Source organism: Bombina bombina, chromosome 5 (assembly GCF_027579735.1).
Source record: "Bombina bombina isolate aBomBom1 chromosome 5, aBomBom1.pri, whole genome shotgun sequence".
Taxonomy (NCBI): Eukaryota; Metazoa; Chordata; class Amphibia; order Anura; family Bombinatoridae; genus Bombina; species Bombina bombina.
Window position 1 is genome coordinate 602,039,634 of NC_069503.1, and position 21,694 is coordinate 602,061,327.

Sequence of the window (21,694 nt, forward strand, 5' to 3'; positions counted from 1 at the left end):
TTCTATTAGAACATCTATGGTATTATCTGTCCCTTTAAGGTTCAGGTATTAAAATACGGCAACTCCTATTTAAGGAGGGACTCAAGCCATCTCAGGTTGCTTGATAATTGCAAATGTAGGGTGCATGAATTACTGCGGTGATCGTTGCCTTACACCTAACATAAACTCTCTCTAATTTACCTAAAGAAACAAACCCATTATCAAAGGGGACGTTTTTGAAATATAACCCATTGCCAATTCCGTCAATAGAAAATCAACTTGAATCACTCACTCTCTTTTTCTCATACCAAAACAACCTGCCGTAGATACGAACAGTCTCTCACATTATCTGCTGACATCAGCAGACAAGCCGTTCTGCAGGACCGGAAGTGGGATATCGCTCCACCTTGTAACACAGCTCCCAGCAGCTCTTCACAACACAGCTCTCACTGAATCTGAACAGCGTTCCTCTGAACTCAACTTACCGGATCTGGATACCGCAGCTTCACAGGCTAAGTCTGAGCATTCTCCGGATTGACTACTCACGCAAGTACCTGTGTATTAAAACCTGTATATGTTGAACCAAACTACATTCAGAGACTGATAAATTTATAAGGGTTATCTGTATATATGAACTGTTTATATATCCTTATATCTGGTTAACCTTTGGAGAAGCGTAATAATACATCACATACCTACTGGGATATTATGAGAACTGGAAACTTTAACTCTTTATTAACCATTAATCTAACAACCACCTCATTCATACAGCTTATTAAGTCCTATCTCAATATTAACTATCAAACTGAATTTAATATTGGAATCCTGTATTGAGCGAGTTCTGTTAGAGAATGATATTAAGCCAATTTATCTAAATCCAAGTTAGTGAGTCATTTCTGTCCAAGTATATGCTATCCTGAATACCTGTGACAATACACTCACTTATACCTTTATTATCTCATATGTTATTCCTAAGAGGTATCAGTTTACATTACCCATTGCAAACTGCATAAATAGGAATAACTACAAAACTAAACATAAAGTTTATATATAATAGCATTAGGGATATTGCAGTATTATCAAGCCTATAAAAAAAAAGGATTTAAAAATGGATCCTGCACAAATGACCAATGAGATTGGTACACTCAATCAAAAAGTTGAATTGCTTGCGCAAGGTTTAAACGAATTAAAGACTGAGAATAATACCCTCAAACGTTTGATGAACGATTATTTCACTCAGAAACCTATGGACCATCCAGAGCCACAAATTAACCCTCCACACCCATTCTCAGGGGTTCGCTCAAAATACCGTGAATTTAAAAATTCATGTATGTTGTTATTCACTATGAAACCCAAAACGTATAGTACGGAGAGAATTAAGGTATGCACGACTATCTCATACCTAAGTGGAGAACCCAGAGCTTGGGCTGACAGATTCTTTGAGTCTGGAGATCCTATATTGGATTCACTAGAAAACTTCTTTGCCGCCATGTCGACACTATATGAAGATACTAACAAGCAAAGTACCGCTGAACAGAATCTGAGATCACTAAAACAAGGAAAACGTGCGGTCGAAGATTACATAGCCGAATTCCAACTCTGGGCTACGGACTCTCAATGGAATATTGTGAGCTTAAAAAATCAATTTAGGCTGGGGTTGTCCGAACACCTCAAAGATGAATTGTCTCGTATAGAATTACCTGAAACTTTGGATGCTATGATAAAAATCTGCATCTCCATGGATCGGCGATACAGAGAAAGAAAATTGGAAGGACAACACCCTGAAACCTACCCTAAGAAACATTACCCTGTCCATTATGACAGACCCAGTTCATCTGTGCCAATGGAAATCGGAACCCTAAAAGGTACGTTAACTCAAGAAGAGAAAACAAGACGTTGCTTATCAAACTTATGTATGTATTGCGCTAACAAGGACCATGGGGTGTCAGCTTGTCCTATACTGCTTCGACAAAAGAAGGGTAAGACTACTCACATTTTAATCAATAATATTACTGAATCAAATACTCATCTGACCATATCTATGTCTTTGCAGTGGGACCAACACCTCTACCAGAGCGTGGCTATGATTGATTCCGGGGCTTTCGGGATGTTCATAGATCAGAACATTGTTACTGTAAATAAAATACTGTGTGTAATGAAAGATATACCAGTCTACGTTAAAGTTATTGATGGGTCAAATTATTTAAAGGGTCCCATTACACACCACACCATACCACTACTCACTACAACAAATAATGGTCACAAAGAATATATCACATATGACATAATCCCAGGTTCCATACATCCAATTATTCTAGGATATCCATGGCTACACAAGCATAACCCCATGATTGATTGGTCCACTAATAAGTTACATTTTGGTTCTCCTTACTGTTCGTTGACTTGCTTTCCTTATACCCAGATCAACTTAGTTACATCTGCTTTACCCCAAGAATACGCTGAATTTTCAGATGTATTCGACCTAAAAGAAGCAGAAAATCTCCCTCCACATAGACCATATGACTGCCCTATTGATACAAAACCAGGAGCAGTCATACCTTTTGGTAGAATATTCCCTCTATCACAAAAAGAGTTACAGTTTTTGAGAGAATATCTGGATGACAATTTACGTAAGGGATTCATCTCACCCAGCACCTCTTCCGCTGCTGCAGGTATTTTCTTTGTCACCAATAAAGATGGCACACGCCGACCCATTATTGACTATAGGGCTCTTAATTCCATTACCATTAAAAACCGGTACCCCCTTCCTCTCATCCCCGAACTTCTAGAAAGATTAAGTGAAGCCACAATCTTCACCAAATTGGACCTAAAAGGTGCATATAATCTTATAAGGATGAAGAGTGGGGATGAATGGAAAACAGCCTTCAGGACCCACTACGGGTTATTTCAGTATAACGTCATGCCCTTCGGCCTTACCAATGCACCCGCCACATTCCAGTATTTTATAAATGATATTTTTAAAGACCTGATGGATGTGTGCGTGGTGATTTATTTAGACGATATATTGATCTACTCACACAACAGAGCCGAACATACAAAACATGTAAGGTGGGTGTTAGCAAGACTATGCGAACACAAACTCTACGCCAAGATGGAGAAGTGTTGTTTCCACGTAAAGACTATCAAATTTTTAGGATACATTATCTCGCCCACTGGGGTAACAATGGACCCTGAAAAGGTGTCAGCCATACTCAATTGGGCTAGACCCACATCCGTAAAGTCTTTACAAAGATTTCTGGGGTTTGCCAATTTTTATAGACGTTTCATAAAAAACTTCTCTACGATTGTCAAACCCTTAACTAGACTAACAGGAAAAAATAAATTTACGTGGGACACTGACTCTCAAGAAGCCTTCCAACTGTTAAAGACAAAATTCTCAACCAACCCAATTCTACAACTCCCTCATCCTGATTATCAATATACAGTAGAGGTTGACGCCTCAAACACAGTAATCGGGGCTGTTCTCTCCCAACAAAGTCTGACTGATCCTACCCTACATCCAGTTGCCTATTATTCCAGATCTCTCACAAGCGCTGAACAAAACTACTCTGTAGGAGATAAAGAATTGTTAGCCATCAAATGTGCTCTGGAACATTGGAGACATATACTCGAAGGTACTCCTAAACCATTCTTCATCTTCACAAATCACAAGAATCTACAATATCTCAAGAAAAACAAAACTCTTTCATCTAGACAGGTACGTTGGGCCTTGTTCCTTGACAGGTTTGAATTTCTTATAACTTACCGACCTGGATCTAAGAATGTGAAAGCAGACGCCCTTTCTCGTTCCCTCGTAAGTGTTATTGAAGAACCTGAGAAAAAACATATCATTGCCCCTCAAAAAATAATTGCTTCTGCTACATCTTTACTGACCGAGATCTTAAACGCTACTAAATTGGATAAGGATATCCCTTCATGTTGTGTACAAGATTTGAAAACTGGATTGTTGACTCACAACGGTAAGACTTACATACCATCATCTTTAAGGAAAGAACTCATACAACATTACCATGACTCACCACTCTCTGGTCACCCCGGCATTACTAAAACAACGGAACTCCTCAAAAGAACATTTTGGTGGCCACAACTGAAGCAAGACGTTTTTGAATACGTGACCAAGTGTACTGTATGCGCCCGAAACAAAAAAGACCATCATAAGCCATTCGGTCTTATGTGTCCACTACCCATACCTGAGGTTCCTTGGTCCATGATAGGAATGGATTTCATTGTAGACCTTCCTCCCTCCAACCAATTTACCACCATTCTAGTGGTAATTGATCATCTCACCAAGTTAGCACATTTCATACCTTTAAAATCACTACCAAATGCTATCACTACAGCTAAGACTTTTCTATCTCATATAGTGAAGCTACATGGCCTGCCCACATCCATTGTGTCAGATCGTGGGACACAATTCACATCTAGATTTTGGAAGGAATTATGTCGAATCCTACGTATTTCAACAAGACTCTCTACAGCTTTCCACCCTCAATCCAATGGGTTAACGGAACGTACAAATCAAACTCTGGAACAGTATCTCCGATGCTATATATCACATCTTCAGGATGATTGGATTGAATGGTTACCCCTAGCTGAATTCGCATACAATAATTCGATAAACACCTCCACAAAGAGTTCGCCTTTTCATGCCACCTATGGTTATCCTCCGAAATCACTTCCTGGCCGCGATCTTGTTTCCATCAATCCCACAGTGTCAGATTACACCCGAAAAATCAGAGACTCTTTCTCACTATTGAAAAGTCATCTCGAAGATGCTAAAACCGTTCAAAAGAAATATTACGATACCAAGAGATGTCAACCCCCAACTTTCAAGGTCGGAGATCGGGTTCTGCTTTCCACAAAAAATATGAGACTCGCAGTCCCATGTAAAAAGCTTGCAAATCAATTCATCGGTCCTTATACCATAACAAAAATCATCAACCCAAATGCTGTCACTCTCAAGCTTCCTCCAACTCTAAAGATACATCCCTCATTTCATATTTCATTACTGAAACCTTTCTTAGGTAATGAATGTGGTAGCGTACCAGATGATTCCCATTCAATTGTCACTGAGCCAGATAACACGGAATACAAAATCGAAAATATCCTTGACTCCCGTATTAGTTGGAGGAGAATTGAATATCTAGTACGATGGAGAGGATACGGTCCAGAAGAAGATTCATGGGTACATCACTCCAATCTTCACGCCCCTCAACTCCTTTCTGAATTCCATGCTAAACATCCTACCAAACCTGGTGCTGGTGGTAGTTGGGGGGCGTCCTGAAAGGGGGGATCTGTCAGATATCTAGCTCTTCTATTAGAACATCTATGGTATTATCTGTCCCTTTAAGGTTCAGGTATTAAAATACGGCAACTCCTATTTAAGGAGGGACTCAAGCCATCTCAGGTTGCTTGATAATTGCAAATGTAGGGTGCATGAATTACTGCGGTGATCGTTGCCTTACACCTAACATAAACTCTCTCTAATTTACCTAAAGAAACAAACCCATTATCAAAGGGGACGTTTTTGAAATATAACCCATTGCCAATTCCGTCAATAGAAAATCAACTTGAATCACTCACTCTCTTTTTCTCATACCAAAACAACCTGCCATAGATACGAACAGTCTCTCACATTATCTGCTGACATCAGCAGACAAGCCGTTCTGCAGGACCGGAAGTGGGATATCGCTCCACCTTGTAACACAGCTCCCAGCAGCGCTTCACTACACAGCTCTCACTGAATCTGAACAGCGTTCCTCTGAACTCAACTTACCGGATCTGGATACCGCAGCTTCACGGGCTAAGTCTGAGCATTCTCCGGATTGACTACTCACGCAAGTACCTGTGTATTAAAACCTGTGTATGTTGAACCAAACTACATTCAGAGACTGATAAATTTATAAGGGTTATCTGTATATATGAACTGTTTTTATATCCTTATATCTGGTTAACCTTTGGAGAAACATAATAATACATCACATACCTACTGGGATATTATGAGAACTGGAAACTTTAACTCTTTATTAACCATTAATCTAACAACCACCTCATTAATACAGCTTATTAAGTCCTATCTCAATATTAACTATCAAACTGAATTTAATATTGGAATCCTGTATTGAGCGAGTTCTGTGAGAGAATGATATTAAGCCAATTTATCTAAATCCAAGTTAGTGAGTCATTTCTGTCCAAGTATATGCTATCCTGAATACCTGTGACAATACACTCACTTATACCTTTATTATCTCATATGTTATTCCTAAGAGGTATCAGTTTACATTACCCATTGCAAACTGCATAAATAGGAATAACTACAAAACTAAACATAAAGTTTATATATAATAGCATTAGGGATATTGCACCTGTACATGTGCTTTCTTGAGCGGGCGCTGCAGGATTTCAGTCTTTCACGGTGTAGTGTGTTACCAATTGTTTTCTTGGTGACTATGGTCCCAGCTGCCTTGAGATCATTGACAAGATCCTCCTGTGTAGTTCTGGGCTGATTCCTCACTGTTCTCATGATCATTGAAACTCCACGAGGGGCGATCTTGCATGGAACCCCAGACCAAGGGAGATTGACAGTTATTTTGTGTTTCTTCCATTTGCATATAATCGCACCAACTGTTGTCACCTTCTCAACAAGCTGCTTGACGATGGTCTTGTAGCCCATTCCAGCCTTGTGTAGGTCTACAATCTTGTCCCTGACATCCTTGGACAGCTCTTTGATCTTGGTCATTGTGAAGAGTTTGGAATCTGATTGATTGATTGCTTCTGTGGACAGTTGTCTTTTATACAGGTAACAAGCTGAGATTAGGAGATTCCCTGTATAAAAGACACCTGTGACCCAGAAATCTTGCTGATTTGCATTAAAATGCAAATCAATTTATAACTTATTAGAAATGAGTTTTTCTGGATTTTTTTGTTGTTTCTCTGTCTCTCACTGTTCAAATAAACCTACCATTAAAATTATAGACTGATCATTTCTTTGTCAGTGGGCAAACGTACAAAATCAGCAGGGGATCAAATAATTTTTTCCCTCACTGTAGCTGTTCTCCCTTCAGTGAGTCAGGTAGAGCTCAGTAGACAGAAAGCAGCTCAGGTGTCATGGCCCAGAAATAATAAATAAGTTGATTTAAACAGAACTTTGTGGATCATTTCAGTACATCAAACAGCTGAACAACACAGTGGTGACCAGTAGGGGGGACGACGAGGGAAGAGAGCTGTTTGGGAGGGATCAGGTAATGATTAGGTGTGGCAAATGGGGAGGGTAATCTCTGCACTACAGCAAACATTACCCTTCCTTACAAGCTGATTAACCACTTCACTACAAAGAATTTAAATTATGGTGCACAGATGCAATTATCGGCTTTCTAATTACAAAAAACTAATTGCAAAGCCATGCAGGTCTGATGTTTAGAAACAAAAGGGATCCCAGAGAAGCTTTTACAATCATTTATATTGTGACTGCACAAGCAGTATGTAAATAATTTCAGTAATAAATCAAAAATTGTGAAAAAGTTAAGAATTTCTTTTTTTAAAATATAATCGCATTTGGTGGCGAAACGGTGCCAAAATGGGCCTAGATCAATACCTTGGGTTGTCTACTAAAAAATATATATATTTCTGTTTTAATTGAATGACAGCAAAAATGCTAAAAACTCTCTGGTACTTTGTGTAACTTTTCTCTAAAATGCCAAGTCCTTAAGGGGTTAAAATGTTATAATTAATGTAGTGTAAGAAGTAGAGAAGTGATGTGTTCAAATAAACAAGTAGAGATGTTGGGAAATAGGAGATTCTGAATGAAAAATGGGTGAGTAAACCCTGCACATTAAGGCCTAGATTTGGAGTTTGGCGGTAGCCGTGAAAACCAGCGTTAGAGGCTTATAACGCTGGTTTTAGGCTACCGCCGGTATTTGGAGTCAGTCAGGAAAGGGTCTAACGCTCACTTTTCAGCTGCGACTTTTCCATACCGCAGATCCCCTTACGTCAATTGCGTATCCTATATTTTCAATGGGATCTTTCTAACTCCGGTATTTAGAGTCGTGGCTGAAGTGAGCGTTAGAAATATAACGACAAAACTCCAGCAGCAGAAAAAAGTCAGTAGTTAAGAGCTTTCTGGGCTAACGCCGGTTCATAAAGCTCTTAACTACTGTGCTCTAAAGTACACTAACACCCATAAACTACCTATGCACCCCTAAACCGTGGTCCCCCCACATCGCCGCCACTCGATTAAATTTTTTTAACCCCTAATCTGCCGACCGCCACCTACGTTATACTTATGTACCCCTAATCTGCTGCCCCTAACACCGCCAACCCCTATATTATATTTATTAACCACTAACCTGCCCCCCACAACGTCGCCGCCAGCTACCTACAATAATTAACCCCTAATCTGCCGACCGCAAAGAGCCGCCACCTACATTATAGCTATGTACCCCTAATCTGCTGCCCCTAACACCGCCGACCCCTATATTATATTTATTAACCCCTAATCTGCCCCCCTCAACGTCGCCTCCACCTGCCTACACTTATTAACCCCTAATCTGCCGAGCGGATCTCACCGCTACTATAATAAAGTTATTAACCCCTAATCCGCCTCACTCCCGCCTCAATAACCCTATAATAAATAGTATTAACCCCTAATCTGCCCTCCCTAACATCGCCGACACCTAACTTCAATTATTAACCCCTAATCTGCCGACTGGAGCTCACCGCTATTCTAATAAATGTATTAACCCCTAAAGCTAAGTCTAACCCTAACACTAACACCCCCCCTAAATTAAATATAATTTAAATCTAACGAAATGAATTAACTCTTATTAAATAAATTATTCCTATTTAAAGCTAAATACTTACCTGTAAAATAAATCCTAATATAGCTACAATATAAATTATAATTATATTATAGCTATTTTAGGATTTATATTTATTTTACAGGTAACTTTGTATTTATTTTAACCAGGTACAATAGCTATTAAATAGTTAAGAACTATTTAATAGCTAAAATAGTTAAAATAATTACAAAATTACCTGTAAAATAAATCCTAACCTAAGTTACAATTAAACCTAACACTACACTATCATTAAATAAATTAAATAAAATATCTACAAATAAATACAATTAAATAAACTAACTAAAGTACAAAAAATAAAAAAGAACTAAGTTACAAAAAATAAAAAAATATTTACAAACATAAGAAAAATATTACAACAATTTTAAACTAATTACACCTACTCTAAGCCCCCTAATAAAATAACAAAGCCCCCCAAAATAAAAAATGCCCTACCCTATTCTAAATTACCAAAGTTCAAAGCTCTTTTACCTTACCAGCCCTGAACAGGGCCCTTTGCGGGGCATGCCCCAAGAAATTCAACTCTTTTTCCTGTAAAAAAACACATACAATACCCCCCACCAACATTACAACCCACCACCCACATACCCCTAATCTAACCCAAACCCCCCTTAAATAAACCTAACACTAAGCCCCTGAAGATCTTCCTACCTTGTCTTCATTGGCTGATCGGAACAGCCAATAGAATGCGAGCTCAATCTGATTGGCTGATCGGATCAGCCAATCGGATTGAACTTGATTCTGATTGGCTGATTCCATCAGCCAATCAGAATTTTCCTACCTTAATTCCGATTGGCTGATAGAATCCTATCAGCCAATCGGAATTCGAGGGACGCCATCTTGGATGACGTCCCTTAAAGGAACCGTCATTCTTCAGTTGAACGACGCCGGAAGAAGATGGGTCCGCGCTGGAGGTCTTCACGATGGAGCCGGTCCTCATCGGATGAAGATAGAAGATGCCGCTTGGAAGAAGATGGTTGCCGGTCCGGATCTACTCTTCTTCCCGGATAGGATGAAAACTTTGGACCCTCTTCTGGACTTCTTCAGTGGATGTCTAGCCCCCGCTTGGGTTGGATGAAGATATCGGAGCCAGGACGGATCGGTGTGATACCCGGTGAGGTGAAGACAAGGTAGGAAGATCTTCAGGGGCTTAGTGTTAGGTTTATTTAAGGGGGGTTTGGGTTAGATTAGGGGTATGTGGGTGGTGGATTGTAATGTTGGGGGGGTATTGTATGTGTTTTTTTACAGGAAAAAGAGCTGAATTTCTTGGGGCATGCCCCGCAAAGGGCCCTGTTCAGGGCTGGTAAGGTAAAAGAGCTTTGAACTTTTGTAATTTAGAATAGGGTAGGGCATTTTTTATTTTGGGGGGCTTTGTTATTTTATTAGGGGGCTTAGAGTAGGTGTAATTAGTTTAAAATTGTTGTAATATTTTTCTTATGTTTGTAAATATTTTTTTATTTTTTGTAACTTAGTTCTTTTTTATTTTTTGTACTTTAGTTAGTTTATTTAATTGTATTTATTTGTAGATATTGTATTTAATTCATTTATTGATAGTGTAGTGTTAGGTGTAATTATAGGTATTTTATTTAATTTATTTATTGATAGTGTAGTGTTAGGTTTAATTGTAACTTAGGTTAGGATTTATTTTACAGGTAAATTTGTAATTATTTTAACTATTTTAGCTATTAAATAGTTCTTAACTATTTAATAGCTATTGTACCTGGTTAAAATAAATACAAAGTTACCTGTAAAATAAATATAAATCCTAAAATAGCTATAATATAATTATAATTTATATTGTAGCTATATTAGGATTTATTTTACAGGTAAGTATTTAGCTATAAATAGGAATAATTTATTTAATAAGAGTTAATTAATTTCGTTAGATTTAAATTATATTTAACTTAGAGGGGTGTTAGTGTTAGGGTTAGACTTAGCTTTAGGGGTTAATACATTTATTAGAATAGCGGTGAGCTCCAGTCGGCAGATTAGGGGTTAATGTTTGAAGTTAGGTGTCGGCGATGTTAGGGAGGGCAGATTAGGGGTTAATACTATTTATTATAGGGTTAGTGAGGCAGATTAGGGGTTAATAACTTTATTATAATAGCGGTGCGGTCCGCTCGGCAGATTAGGGGTTAATAAGTGTAGGCAGGTGGAGGCGACGTTGTGGGGGGCAGATTAGGGGTTAATAAATATAATATAGGGGTCGGCGGTGTTAGGGGCAGCAGATTAGGGGTACATAGGGATAACGTAGGTTGCAGCGGTGTACGGAGCGGCAGATTAGAGGTTAATAATAATATGCAGGGGTCAGCGAAGCGGGGGCGGCAGATTAGGGGTTAATAAGTGTAAGGTTAGGGGTGTTTAGACTCGGGGTACATGTTAGAGTGTTAGGTGCAGACGTAGGAAGTGTTTCCCCATAGACAACAATGGGGCTGCGTTAGGAGCTGAACGCGGCTTTTTTGCAGGTGTTAGGGTTTTTTTCAGCTCAAACAGCCCCATTGTTTCCTATGGGGGAATCGTGCACGAGCACGTTTTTGAGGCTGGCCGCGTCCGTAAGCAACTCTGGTATCGAGAGTTGAAGTTGCGTTAAATATGCTCTACGCTCCTTTTTTGGAGCCTAACGCAGCCATTCTGTGGACTCTCAATACCAGAGTTATTTTAAAGGTGCGGCCAGAAAAAAGCCAGCGTTAGCTACGCGGGTCGTTACCGACAAAACTCTAAATCTAGCCGATAGAAAATATAGTGAGCCAATTCATAGGTGGAAAGAAGGGAATGCACTTATATAGTAGGTTAAAGTGATATGAAACTCATTTTTTCTTTCTTTCATGAATTAAGGAGAGCATGCAATTATAAACAACTTTCAAAATTACTTCTGTTATCTAATTTGTTTAGTTCTCTTGGTATCAATTGTTGAAAAGCAAACCTAAAAAGGTTCAGAAGGTTCTGATTGGTGGCTGCACATCTATGCCTCATGTTATTGGCTTATTCATGTGCATTGCTATTTCTTTAACAAAGGATACCAAAATAATGAAGCAAATTATATAAAAAGTAAATTGGAAAGATTTCAAAATTGTATTTTCTATCTGAATTATGAAGAAAAATTTAGGGTTTCAGGTCCTTTAAAAAAAAAAAAAACTGTGGAGTAAAAAGGTTATGTGGAGTGGTCAGATGGGTTACATCTTTGGTGGAAGAGAAGTCAGTGAGTGGGACTAGCACTGCTGTGGATGGGAAATTGTTATTCATCATCTCTTGTTCTGGTATTGAATAATGTTATATAAACATTGAATACTTTAAGTGGTTGATATACTTTATATGTTTGCATTTAACAGATTTTCACAATATAAGTTGTCTATATATTTTTTTGGTTTAGGTTATTGGGTTGCTAATTTGTCTCCTAACACAGGGGTCAGCAACTTTGGGCCCCCAAATGTTTTGGAACTATATTTCCCATGATTTTGAGACACTCTTTAGGCTGTCTGAGCATCATGAGAAATGTAGTTCCAAAACATCTGGGGCCCCAAGGTTGCTGACCCCAGGCCTAACAGTTCACAACTTAAAGGGACAGTCTAGTCCAAAACATTCAGATAGGGCATGTCATTTTAAACAATTTTCCAATTTACTTCTATCACAAATTTTTCTTTGTTCTCTTGGTATTCTTAGTTGAAAGCTAAATTTAGGAGGTTCATATACTAATTTCTAAACCCTTGAAGGCCACCTCTTAGCTCACGGAATTTTGACAGTTTTTCACCACTAGAGGGTGTTATTTCATGTGTATCATATAGATAACACTGTGCTCGAGCACGTAGAGTTGCAAAGAGCCAGCACTAATTGGCTAAAATGAAAGTCTGTCAAAAGAACTGAAATAAGGGGCAGTTTGCAGAGGTTTAGATACAAGGTAATTACAGAGGTAAAAAGTGTATTAATATAACTGTGTTGGTTATGCAAAACTTGGGAATGGGTAATAAAGGGATTGACTATCTTTTAAAACAATAAATATTCTGGTGTAGACTGTCCCTTTAAGGGAGGAAGACCTTTTCATACACCAGTATCTAAAATCCTTGGAGCACATCATCCTTTATTTTTTGTTTTGCAGTGCAGTGATTAAATGAGGCATGAAACGCAATCACTTTATTTCATGATTTAGACAAAGCATAGCATTGAAAGAACATTTTCAAATGTGCTTCTATTATCAAATATACTTCATTATCTTGGTATCCTTTGTTATAAAAGCATGTAGGTAATCTGGAGCACAATATGCCAGCTGTTTTGCAAGAATTGTTTGGTTTTAACAGTTATTTATGCTTTCTGTTGCCGTCTAGTTCTCCAGCAACCTTCCTAGCTATTCTCTTCAACAAAGAATACCATAAGAATTAAGTAAATTTGATGATAGAAGTAATGTTTTTTATGTCCCTTTGATTATTAATTTTGAGCACTGGTTGAGAAACACTGCTTTATATTTAGATTGAACTAAGGTTGGTGTTTAGGGTGATATTTATAGGGGACAGAAAGGAATTCTGATTTGGCTGTGACAAGATGCCCCTCCTGCCCAAAAGTGGGTTATTTACTGTGCATAATTCTGTGTTGTCACAGCAAGGGGAAAGGGTGGTAATCCTTCACATTTCAACGTTCCTCATTAGGGCTAGTTTTGGATAGTGCTGGTCCTCCTAGTGGTTAGAATCTTGAGCATGTAGTTCCACAGAGAGGTGTTTATAAATGATTAAAGACTGCCAATAGCTGAGTGATGCCACCTTCAAGTGGATTTTAATAGAGCCTAGTAAATGGGTTAGAGTTGGACTAACAACACATGGTTAATGGGGAGTTCTTTGGAATGTTAAATAAATGTTTATATTTGTGGTTTTATATTATTGTACAACTATAATGGCCAATAAATATTCTGCATATAGACTATTTATTAAAATATTAGTTCTGTATTTATTTGGGGGCTTTGGGGAGTTCTGGCTATTTTTTTTTTGGGAGGGGATACTTTTAGGCCTCACTACAAATAGAGGGGTCAACTTTTAGGTTTCAGCCACTAATATTAAATACAATTGGCTAGATTTAGAGTTTTGTCGGTAACGACCCACATAGCTAACGCTGGCTTTTTTTTGTCCCGCACCTTTTAAATACCGCTGGTATATAGAGTTCACAGAAGGGCTGCGTTAGGCTCCAAAAAGGGAGCGTATGGCATATTTACCGCCATTGCAACTCTCAATACCAGCGGTGCTTACGGACGGCCAGCTTCAAAAACGTGCTCGTGCACGATTCCCCCATAGAAAACAATGGGGCAGATGGAGCTGAAAAAAAACCTAACACCTGCAAAAAAGCAGCGTTCAGCTCCTAACGCAGCCCCATTGTTTCCTATGGGGAAACAGTTTCTAAGTCTACACCTAACACCCTAACATGTACCCCGAGTCTAAACACCCCTAACCTTACACTTATTAACCCCTAATCTGCCGCCCTCGCTATCGCTGACCCCTGCATATTTTTTTAACCCCTAATCTGCCGCTCCGTACACCGCCACAACCTACATTATACCTATGTACCCCTAATCTACTGCCCCTAACACCGCCAACCCCTATATTATATTTATTAACCCCTAATCTGCCCCCCACAACATCGCTGACACCTAACTTCAAGTATTAACCCTTAATCTGCCGACCGGACCTCACCGCTACTCTAATAAATGTATTAACCCCTAAAGCTAAGTCTAAACCTAACACTAACACCCCCCTAAGTTAAATATAATTTAAATCTAACAAAATAAATTAACTCTTATTAAATAACTTATTCCTATTTAAAGCTAAATACTTACCTGTAAAATAAACCCTAATATAGCTACAATATAAATTATAATTATATTGTAGCTATTTTAGGAATAATATTTATTTTACAGGCAACTTTGTATTTATTTTAACCAGGTACAATACCTATAAAATAAATCCTAACCTAAATTACAATTAAACCTAACACTACACTATCAATAAATTAATTAAATAAAATACCTACAATTAAATCTAACACTACACTATCAATAAATTAATTACATGAAATACCTACAAATAAATATAATTAAATAAACTAACTAAAGTACAAAAAATAAAAAAAGCTAAGTTACACAAAATAAAAAAATTAATTACAAACATAATAAAAATATTACAACAATTTTAAGCTAATTACACCTACTCTAAGCCCCCTAATAAAATAACAAAGCCCCCCAAAATAAAAAAATGCCCTACCCTATTCTAAAATTAAAATAGAAAAGCTCTTTTACCTTACCAGCCCTTAAAAGGGCCTTTTGCGGGGCATACCCCAAAGAATTCAGCTCTTTTGCCTGTAAAAAAAAACATACAATACCTCCCCCAACATTACAACCCACCACCCACATAACCCTAATCTAACCCAAACCCCCCTTAAATAAACCTAACACTAAGCCCCTGAAGATGTCTTCACCACACCGGGTCCTGATCGGTCCAGAAGAGCCTCCGAAGTCTTCATCCAAGCCCAAGCGGGGGCTGAAGAGTGACGTCCATCCTCCAGCTGAAGTCTTGATCCAAGCGGCGGCTGAAGAATTCCATCTTCGGGCAGAAGTCTTCATCCTATCCGGGCAGAAGAGTAGATCCGGACCGGCAAACATCTTCCTCCAAGCGGCATCTTCTATGTTCTTCCATCCGATGACGAGCGGCTCCATCTTGAAGACCTCCAGCACGGATCCATCCTCTTCTTCCGACGTCCTAAGTCCGAATGAAGGTTCCTTTAAATGACGTCATCCAAGATGGCGTCCCTCGAATTCCGATTGGCTGATAGGATTCTATCAGCCAATCGGAATTAAGGTAGGAAAAATCTGATTGGCTGATGGAATCAGCCAATCAGATTCAAGTTCAATCCAATCAGCCAATCAGATTGAGCTTGCATTCTATTGGCTGATCGGAACAGCCAATAGAATGCGAGCTCAATCTGATTGGCTGATTAATTCTCCCTACCTTAATTCCGATTGGCTGATAGAATCCTATCAGCCAATCAGAATTCGAGGGACGCCATCTTGGATGACGTCATTTAAAGGAACCTTCATTCGGACTTAGGACATCAGAAGAAGAGGATGGATCCGTGCTGGAGGTCTTCAAGATGGAGCCGCTCGTCATCGGATGAAGATAGAAGATGCCGCTTGGATCAAGATGGTTGCCGGTCCGGATCTCCTCTTCTGCCCGGATAGGATGAAGACTTTGGAGCCTCTTCTGGACTTCTTCTTGCCGCTTGATAGAAGAATTCAGCTGGATGATGGATCTCCAGCCCCCGCTTGGGCTTGGATGAAGACTTCGGAGCCTGGAATGATCGGTGAAGACAAGGTAGGAAGATCTTCAGGGGCTTAGTGTTAGGTTTATTTAAGGGGGGTTTGGGTTAGATTAGGGGTATGTGGGTGGTGGGTTGTAATGTTGGGGGGGGTATTGTATGGTTTTTTTTACAGGCAAAAGAGCTGAATTCTTTGGGCTATGCCCCGCAAAAGGCCCTTTTAAGGGCTGGTAAGGTAAAAGAGCTTTTCTATTTTAATTTTAGAATAGGGTAGGGCATTTTTTTATTTTGGGGGGCTTTGTTATTTTATTAGGGGGCTTAGAGTAGGTGTAATTAGCTTAAAATTGTTGTAATATTTTTATTATGTTTGTAATTAATTTTTTTATTTTTTGTAACTTAGCTTTTTTTATTTTTTGTACTTTAGTTAGTTTATTTAATTGAATTTATTTGTAGGTATTTTATTTAATTAATTTATTGATAGTGTAGTGTTAGATTTAATTGTAGGTATTTTATTTAATTAATTTATTGATAGTGTAGTGTTAGGTTTAATTGTAACTTAGGTTAGGATTTATTTTACAGGTAATTATAATTTATATTGTAGCTATATTAGGGTTTATTTTACAGGTAAGTATTTAGCTTTAAATAGGAATAATAAATAGGAATAATTTATTTAATAAGAGTTAATTTATTTAGTTAGATTTAAATTATATTTAACTTAGCGGGGTGTTAGTGTTAGGGTTAGACTTAGCTTTAGGGGTTAGGGGGAGTAGCGGTGAGGTCCGGTCGGCAGATTAGGGGCTAATACTTGAAGTTAGGTGTCGGTGATGTTAGGGAGAGCAGATTAGGGGTTAATACTATTTATTATAGGGTTATTGAGGCGGGAGTCAGGCGGATTAGGGGTTAATACATTTATTATAGTAGCGGTGAGGTCCGGTCGGCAGATTAGGGGTTAATAATTGTAGGTAGGTGGAGGCGACGTTGGGGGCGGCAGATTAGGGGTTAATAAATATAATATAGGGGTCGGCGGTGTTAGGGGCAGCAGATTAGGGGTTCATAGGGATAACGTAGGTGGCGGCGGTGTGCGGTCGGCATATTAGGGGTTAAAAAATTTTAATAGAGTGGCAGCGATGTGGGGGGACCTTGGTTTAGGGGTGCATAGGTAGTTTATGGGTGTTAGTGTACTTTAGAGCACAGTAGTTAAGAGCTTTATAAACCGGCGTTAGCCCATAAAGCTCTTAACTCCTGACTTTTTTCTGCGGCTGGAGTTTTCTCGTTAGATTTCTAACGCTCACTTTAGCCACGACTCTAAATACCAGCGTTAGAAAGATCCCATTGAAAGGATAGTATACGCAAATGGCGTAGGGGGATCTGCAGTATGGAAAAGTTGCGGCTGGAAAGTGAGCGTTAGACCCTTTCCTGACTGACTCTAAATACCAGCGGTAGCCCAAAACCAGCGTTAGGAGCCTCTAACGCTGGTTTTGACGGCTAACGCCAAACTCTAAATCTAGCCGAATGTTATTTATCTGCAGTTACATCAAAATAAATGGCAAAACTAGAACTCATGCTGTAAAACTATACGTTTTTTCACTGTGACTACAAATTTACTACATTGTGTTTAATGCAAAAAGAAAATGCTCTGATATGTTAGAGCATTTTACTATTGCACTTTTGCTTGCATAGAACTATGTGTTTAACTATATATGTAATCTCTTTGCAGGTGTTAATGTTAGCTTCAGATCAGCAATGTACTTTTAGGAAACAGATGAACACATAGGGCTATATTACAGGTGGCGTGCAATTTTTCCCCCACTAGAATTAAACTTTTAAAGCGAACGATTAGTGCACATATATCATAAAGTGAAAGTAAAATGTTTGCGCGCAAGCGAAACCAGATGTGCGTTAACTTCAGGACTTTGGATATTGTGACCGCATTAACACCTTCTCCCCATAGACTTCAATGGTACGCACTGTTCAAAAAAAACCTCAACACTTATCGCTCTCACGCTAAAACGAGACTGCGTTAGATCAAATGCGCTAAAGTTGAAGGTAGCTATGAATATTTGACATTCCAATGTTTTTCACATCGGAGAAATGTTTTATTTTTAAATATATATATATATATATATATAAACATACACACACACACACAAATATATATATATATATATATATATATACACACACATACTCTCAATGAATTGAAGCTGGATCAATCTAATGTAACCCTACTGGGAGAGTGGATCAGTTCACTATGAATATTGCTTAAAGGGACACTGAACCCAAATTTTCTCTTTCGTGATTCAGATAGAGCATGCAATTTTAAGCAACTTTCTAATTTACTCCTATTATCAAATTTTCTTCATTCTTTGGTATCTTTATTTGAAATGCAATAATGTAAGTTTAGATGCCGGACCATTTTTGGTGAACAACCTAGGTTGTTCTTGCTGATTGGTGGATAAATTCACCCACCAATAAACAAGTACATTCCAGTGTTTTGAACCAAAAAAATTGTTTAGATGCCTTCTTTTTCAAATAAAGATAGCAAGAGAACGAAGAAAAATTGATAATAGGAGTAAATTAGAAAGTTGCTTAAAATTGTATGCTCTATCTGAATCACGAAAGAAAAAAATTGGGTTCAGTGTCCCTTTAACAATGAATTTTGCTTAAAAAAAACTTCAAAGCAAGGAAGAAAAATGTTGCGAAAATAATATTTTTGTTTGGTTGCTTTTTAAATAAGGTAGCATGTGTCAGTTATATAAATATGTGAAATGGTTTGCTACTGTTCATTTATTTTGTAACCTCAAATTTCAAGCCTATACTAGATGCCCCGCCACAATGTTTTTTAAATAAAGATATTTGATAAATTCCCCCATTTAACATTTTGAATCAGACATATTTGTCAATAGATCATTTTCCTCAATCATAATAAAGAATTTAAAAAAAAATCTAGTCCATAAAAGATCATTGCACTGACATATTCTGAGATCCAAAAGCTTTCAAAAATAATAATCATATTAATATGCCATTTTCTGTTAGTAGTGTGGAGAGAATGCTGAGAGCTACACTTGTTTCAATAAAAAGTATCCTCATGGTTCCGACAGGTGAATGTGTTAGTCTGTAATTGTTCAACAGGAAACCTTAACACTTTTTCTTCTGGGAATCAGGAAAAAAAGGGAGCCAGGGAAGAATCATCTCACAATCGTCTAATCATGTAAATCAAAAGCTGAGAGGAGGAGGAGGAGGAGGAGGAAAAAGCAGGGGGAGAATGACTTAGAGGCAGGGTAGAGCGAGCACATTTACTAGCATCCTGTTCCACGCCTATGTGAGTTTCAGTCTTTGTGTGAACACTGACTCTGTTCAGCTAACCATGCAGCCTCCTTTTTAACACCCTTAGTGCAATGAGGGTGCTGAGTCTCTGTCTTTCTTGCAGCCTGCTTCGGGGGCTTTTGACTTTTCTGGTGATTTGCATTCAGCCAAAAACCCTAGGATGGAGTCAGGGACACACAGAACAGGATATCTTTTTGCTGCCTTTAAACTCCTCTGCAAGGTCTTTTGCCAACTTAGAAATTGATATCAACAATGAAAAGAGGAGTAATTCTGAAGAAAGTGTGGAGGGGCAGGGAGAGATCAAATCAGGACAATCAAGTCTCCCTGCTTCTTCTGCTCCTTCTCCTGCATCTTCTGCCAGCAGCAGCACATGGGAGAATAATAGAAAGACAATGATTTTTTCTCACCAGACACAACAGGAAATGTATCCATCTCAGTCACACCAATATGGGGAGAGCCACTGCAATATTAGTGTGCAGAGGCTCATGCTCACTTCTCTGTTGGTTCGTTGGGGGCGCCAGTTGGGTTTTCAGTGTGACTTGTTGCTTTTCTCCACCAACAACCATGGCCGGGCATTCTTTTCTGCTGCCTACAACCGTGTTGTGTCCCCTGTGGTCATTGAACATCTTGGGGTGTCAGGGGCCCAGCAAGAGTTCCGACTTTGTGTGGGATGTGGATGGGCTAGGACCAGAAGGAGCGGCCACTTCAGGCACTCTCAAGCTTCTTCTGCAGCATCTTCAACTTTTTCCTTCATTTCTTCGTCCTCTTCCACAGAGGATATTCCAAACCCATTGCAAGGGCAATCATTAAATTTCTGCTGTCTGGATTTTAGCTTGGAGGAGCTAAGAGGGGAACAGGGTTGGAGAATGAACCGAAAACCAATTGAATCCACTTTGGTAGCTTGCTTTATGACTCTGGTTATCATTGTCTGGAGTGTAGCTGCCCTCATCTGGCCTGTGCCCATAATTGCAGGATTTCTGCCCAACGGCATGGAACAGAGAAGGACAAGCAGCAAATAGCACTTAAACTAAAATTAAATAGCACTAAATAGTATCTCTTATATAGTAGATATATTCTGTTGCACTGTACTGTACTGCATTGTACTGTGACGTTAATACCCCTTTTACAGTTCAATTTATACTATAAACCTCCACCTGTTGGCTTCAATTCCTTCTGCCTTAGAAATTTTTTAGATACCAGAAAAGTAAATCTGTATCTTTAAGTCTGTTTATTTATTTATGTATATAAATATCAGTGTATGAATGCAATGAATTAATAAGGCTCCAGTTTACATTAGAAAACACAAAAACAATGCTAAAAAATATATACCGTAAGAGTGAAAAAAATGGCATAAAGCTAGTTCACAAAATGGCTTTAAATTTTCTAAAGAAATAAATGCCTGTGAAATAGACATATATATATATATATATATATATATATATATATATATATATATATATATATATATATATATATATATATATATATATATGAATATATTCTATGTATACATAAGGTCTGAAGTATTTTATCTATCTGCAACAGTAACTTTTTTTTTATAGATTTGTTTTATTGTATTTCACAGACGCTTTAACAAATTGTTTAATGATGGTCCCTACAAGAAGGCATTTATAAGGCTGTCAGTACATCTAATATCCTCCTGCATCTCCATTCTTAGCACTTTTTCCCATTCACGCGGAAAAAAAAAAAACTGTGTAGGTGTAATGCCTTATTCACAGTTGCAGAGAAAAACTAAACTTTGTATACAAAGCAGTATGTATTTACACAGTTCATTTTATATTAAAGGAACAGTCTAGGCCAAAATAAACATTCATGATTCAGATAGAGCATGTGATTTTAAACAATTTTCCAATTTACTTTTATCACCAATTTTGCTTTGTTCTCTTGGTATTCTTAGTTGAAAGCTTAACCTAGGAGGTTCATATGCTAATTTCTTAGACCTTGAAGCCCACCTCTTTCAGATTGCATTTTAACAGTTTTTCACCACTAGAGGGTGTTAGTTCACGTATTTCATATAGATAACACTGTGCTCGTGCACGAGAAGTTATCTGGTAGAAGGCACTGATTGGCTAGACTGCAAGTCTGTCAAAAGAACTGAAAAAAGGGGCAGTTTGCAGAGGCTTAGATACAAGATAATCACAGAGGTTAAAAGTATATTAATATAAATGTGTTAGTTATGCAAAACTGGGAAATGGGTAATAAAG

At 38.2% G+C, this 21,694-nt stretch overlaps 1 protein-coding gene across 1 annotated transcript; it reads left to right on the forward strand.

Moving 5' to 3' along the window:
- The first annotated feature begins 19,496 nt into the window (after positions 1–19,496).
- On the forward strand, positions 19,497–20,810 carry TMEM158 (transmembrane protein 158). Its single transcript, XM_053713072.1, has one exon. It carries the CDS (start codon positions 19,541–19,543, stop codon positions 20,486–20,488), a length of 948 nt encoding a protein of 315 aa, XP_053569047.1. The 5' UTR covers positions 19,497–19,540; the 3' UTR covers positions 20,489–20,810.
- The last annotated feature ends 884 nt before the right edge of the window (positions 20,811–21,694 follow it).

Coding starts and splice junctions, on each gene's coding strand:
- TMEM158 (XM_053713072.1), top strand. CDS start 19,541: ATGAGGGTGCTGAGTCTCTGTCTTTCTTGCAGCCTGCTTCGGGGGCTT.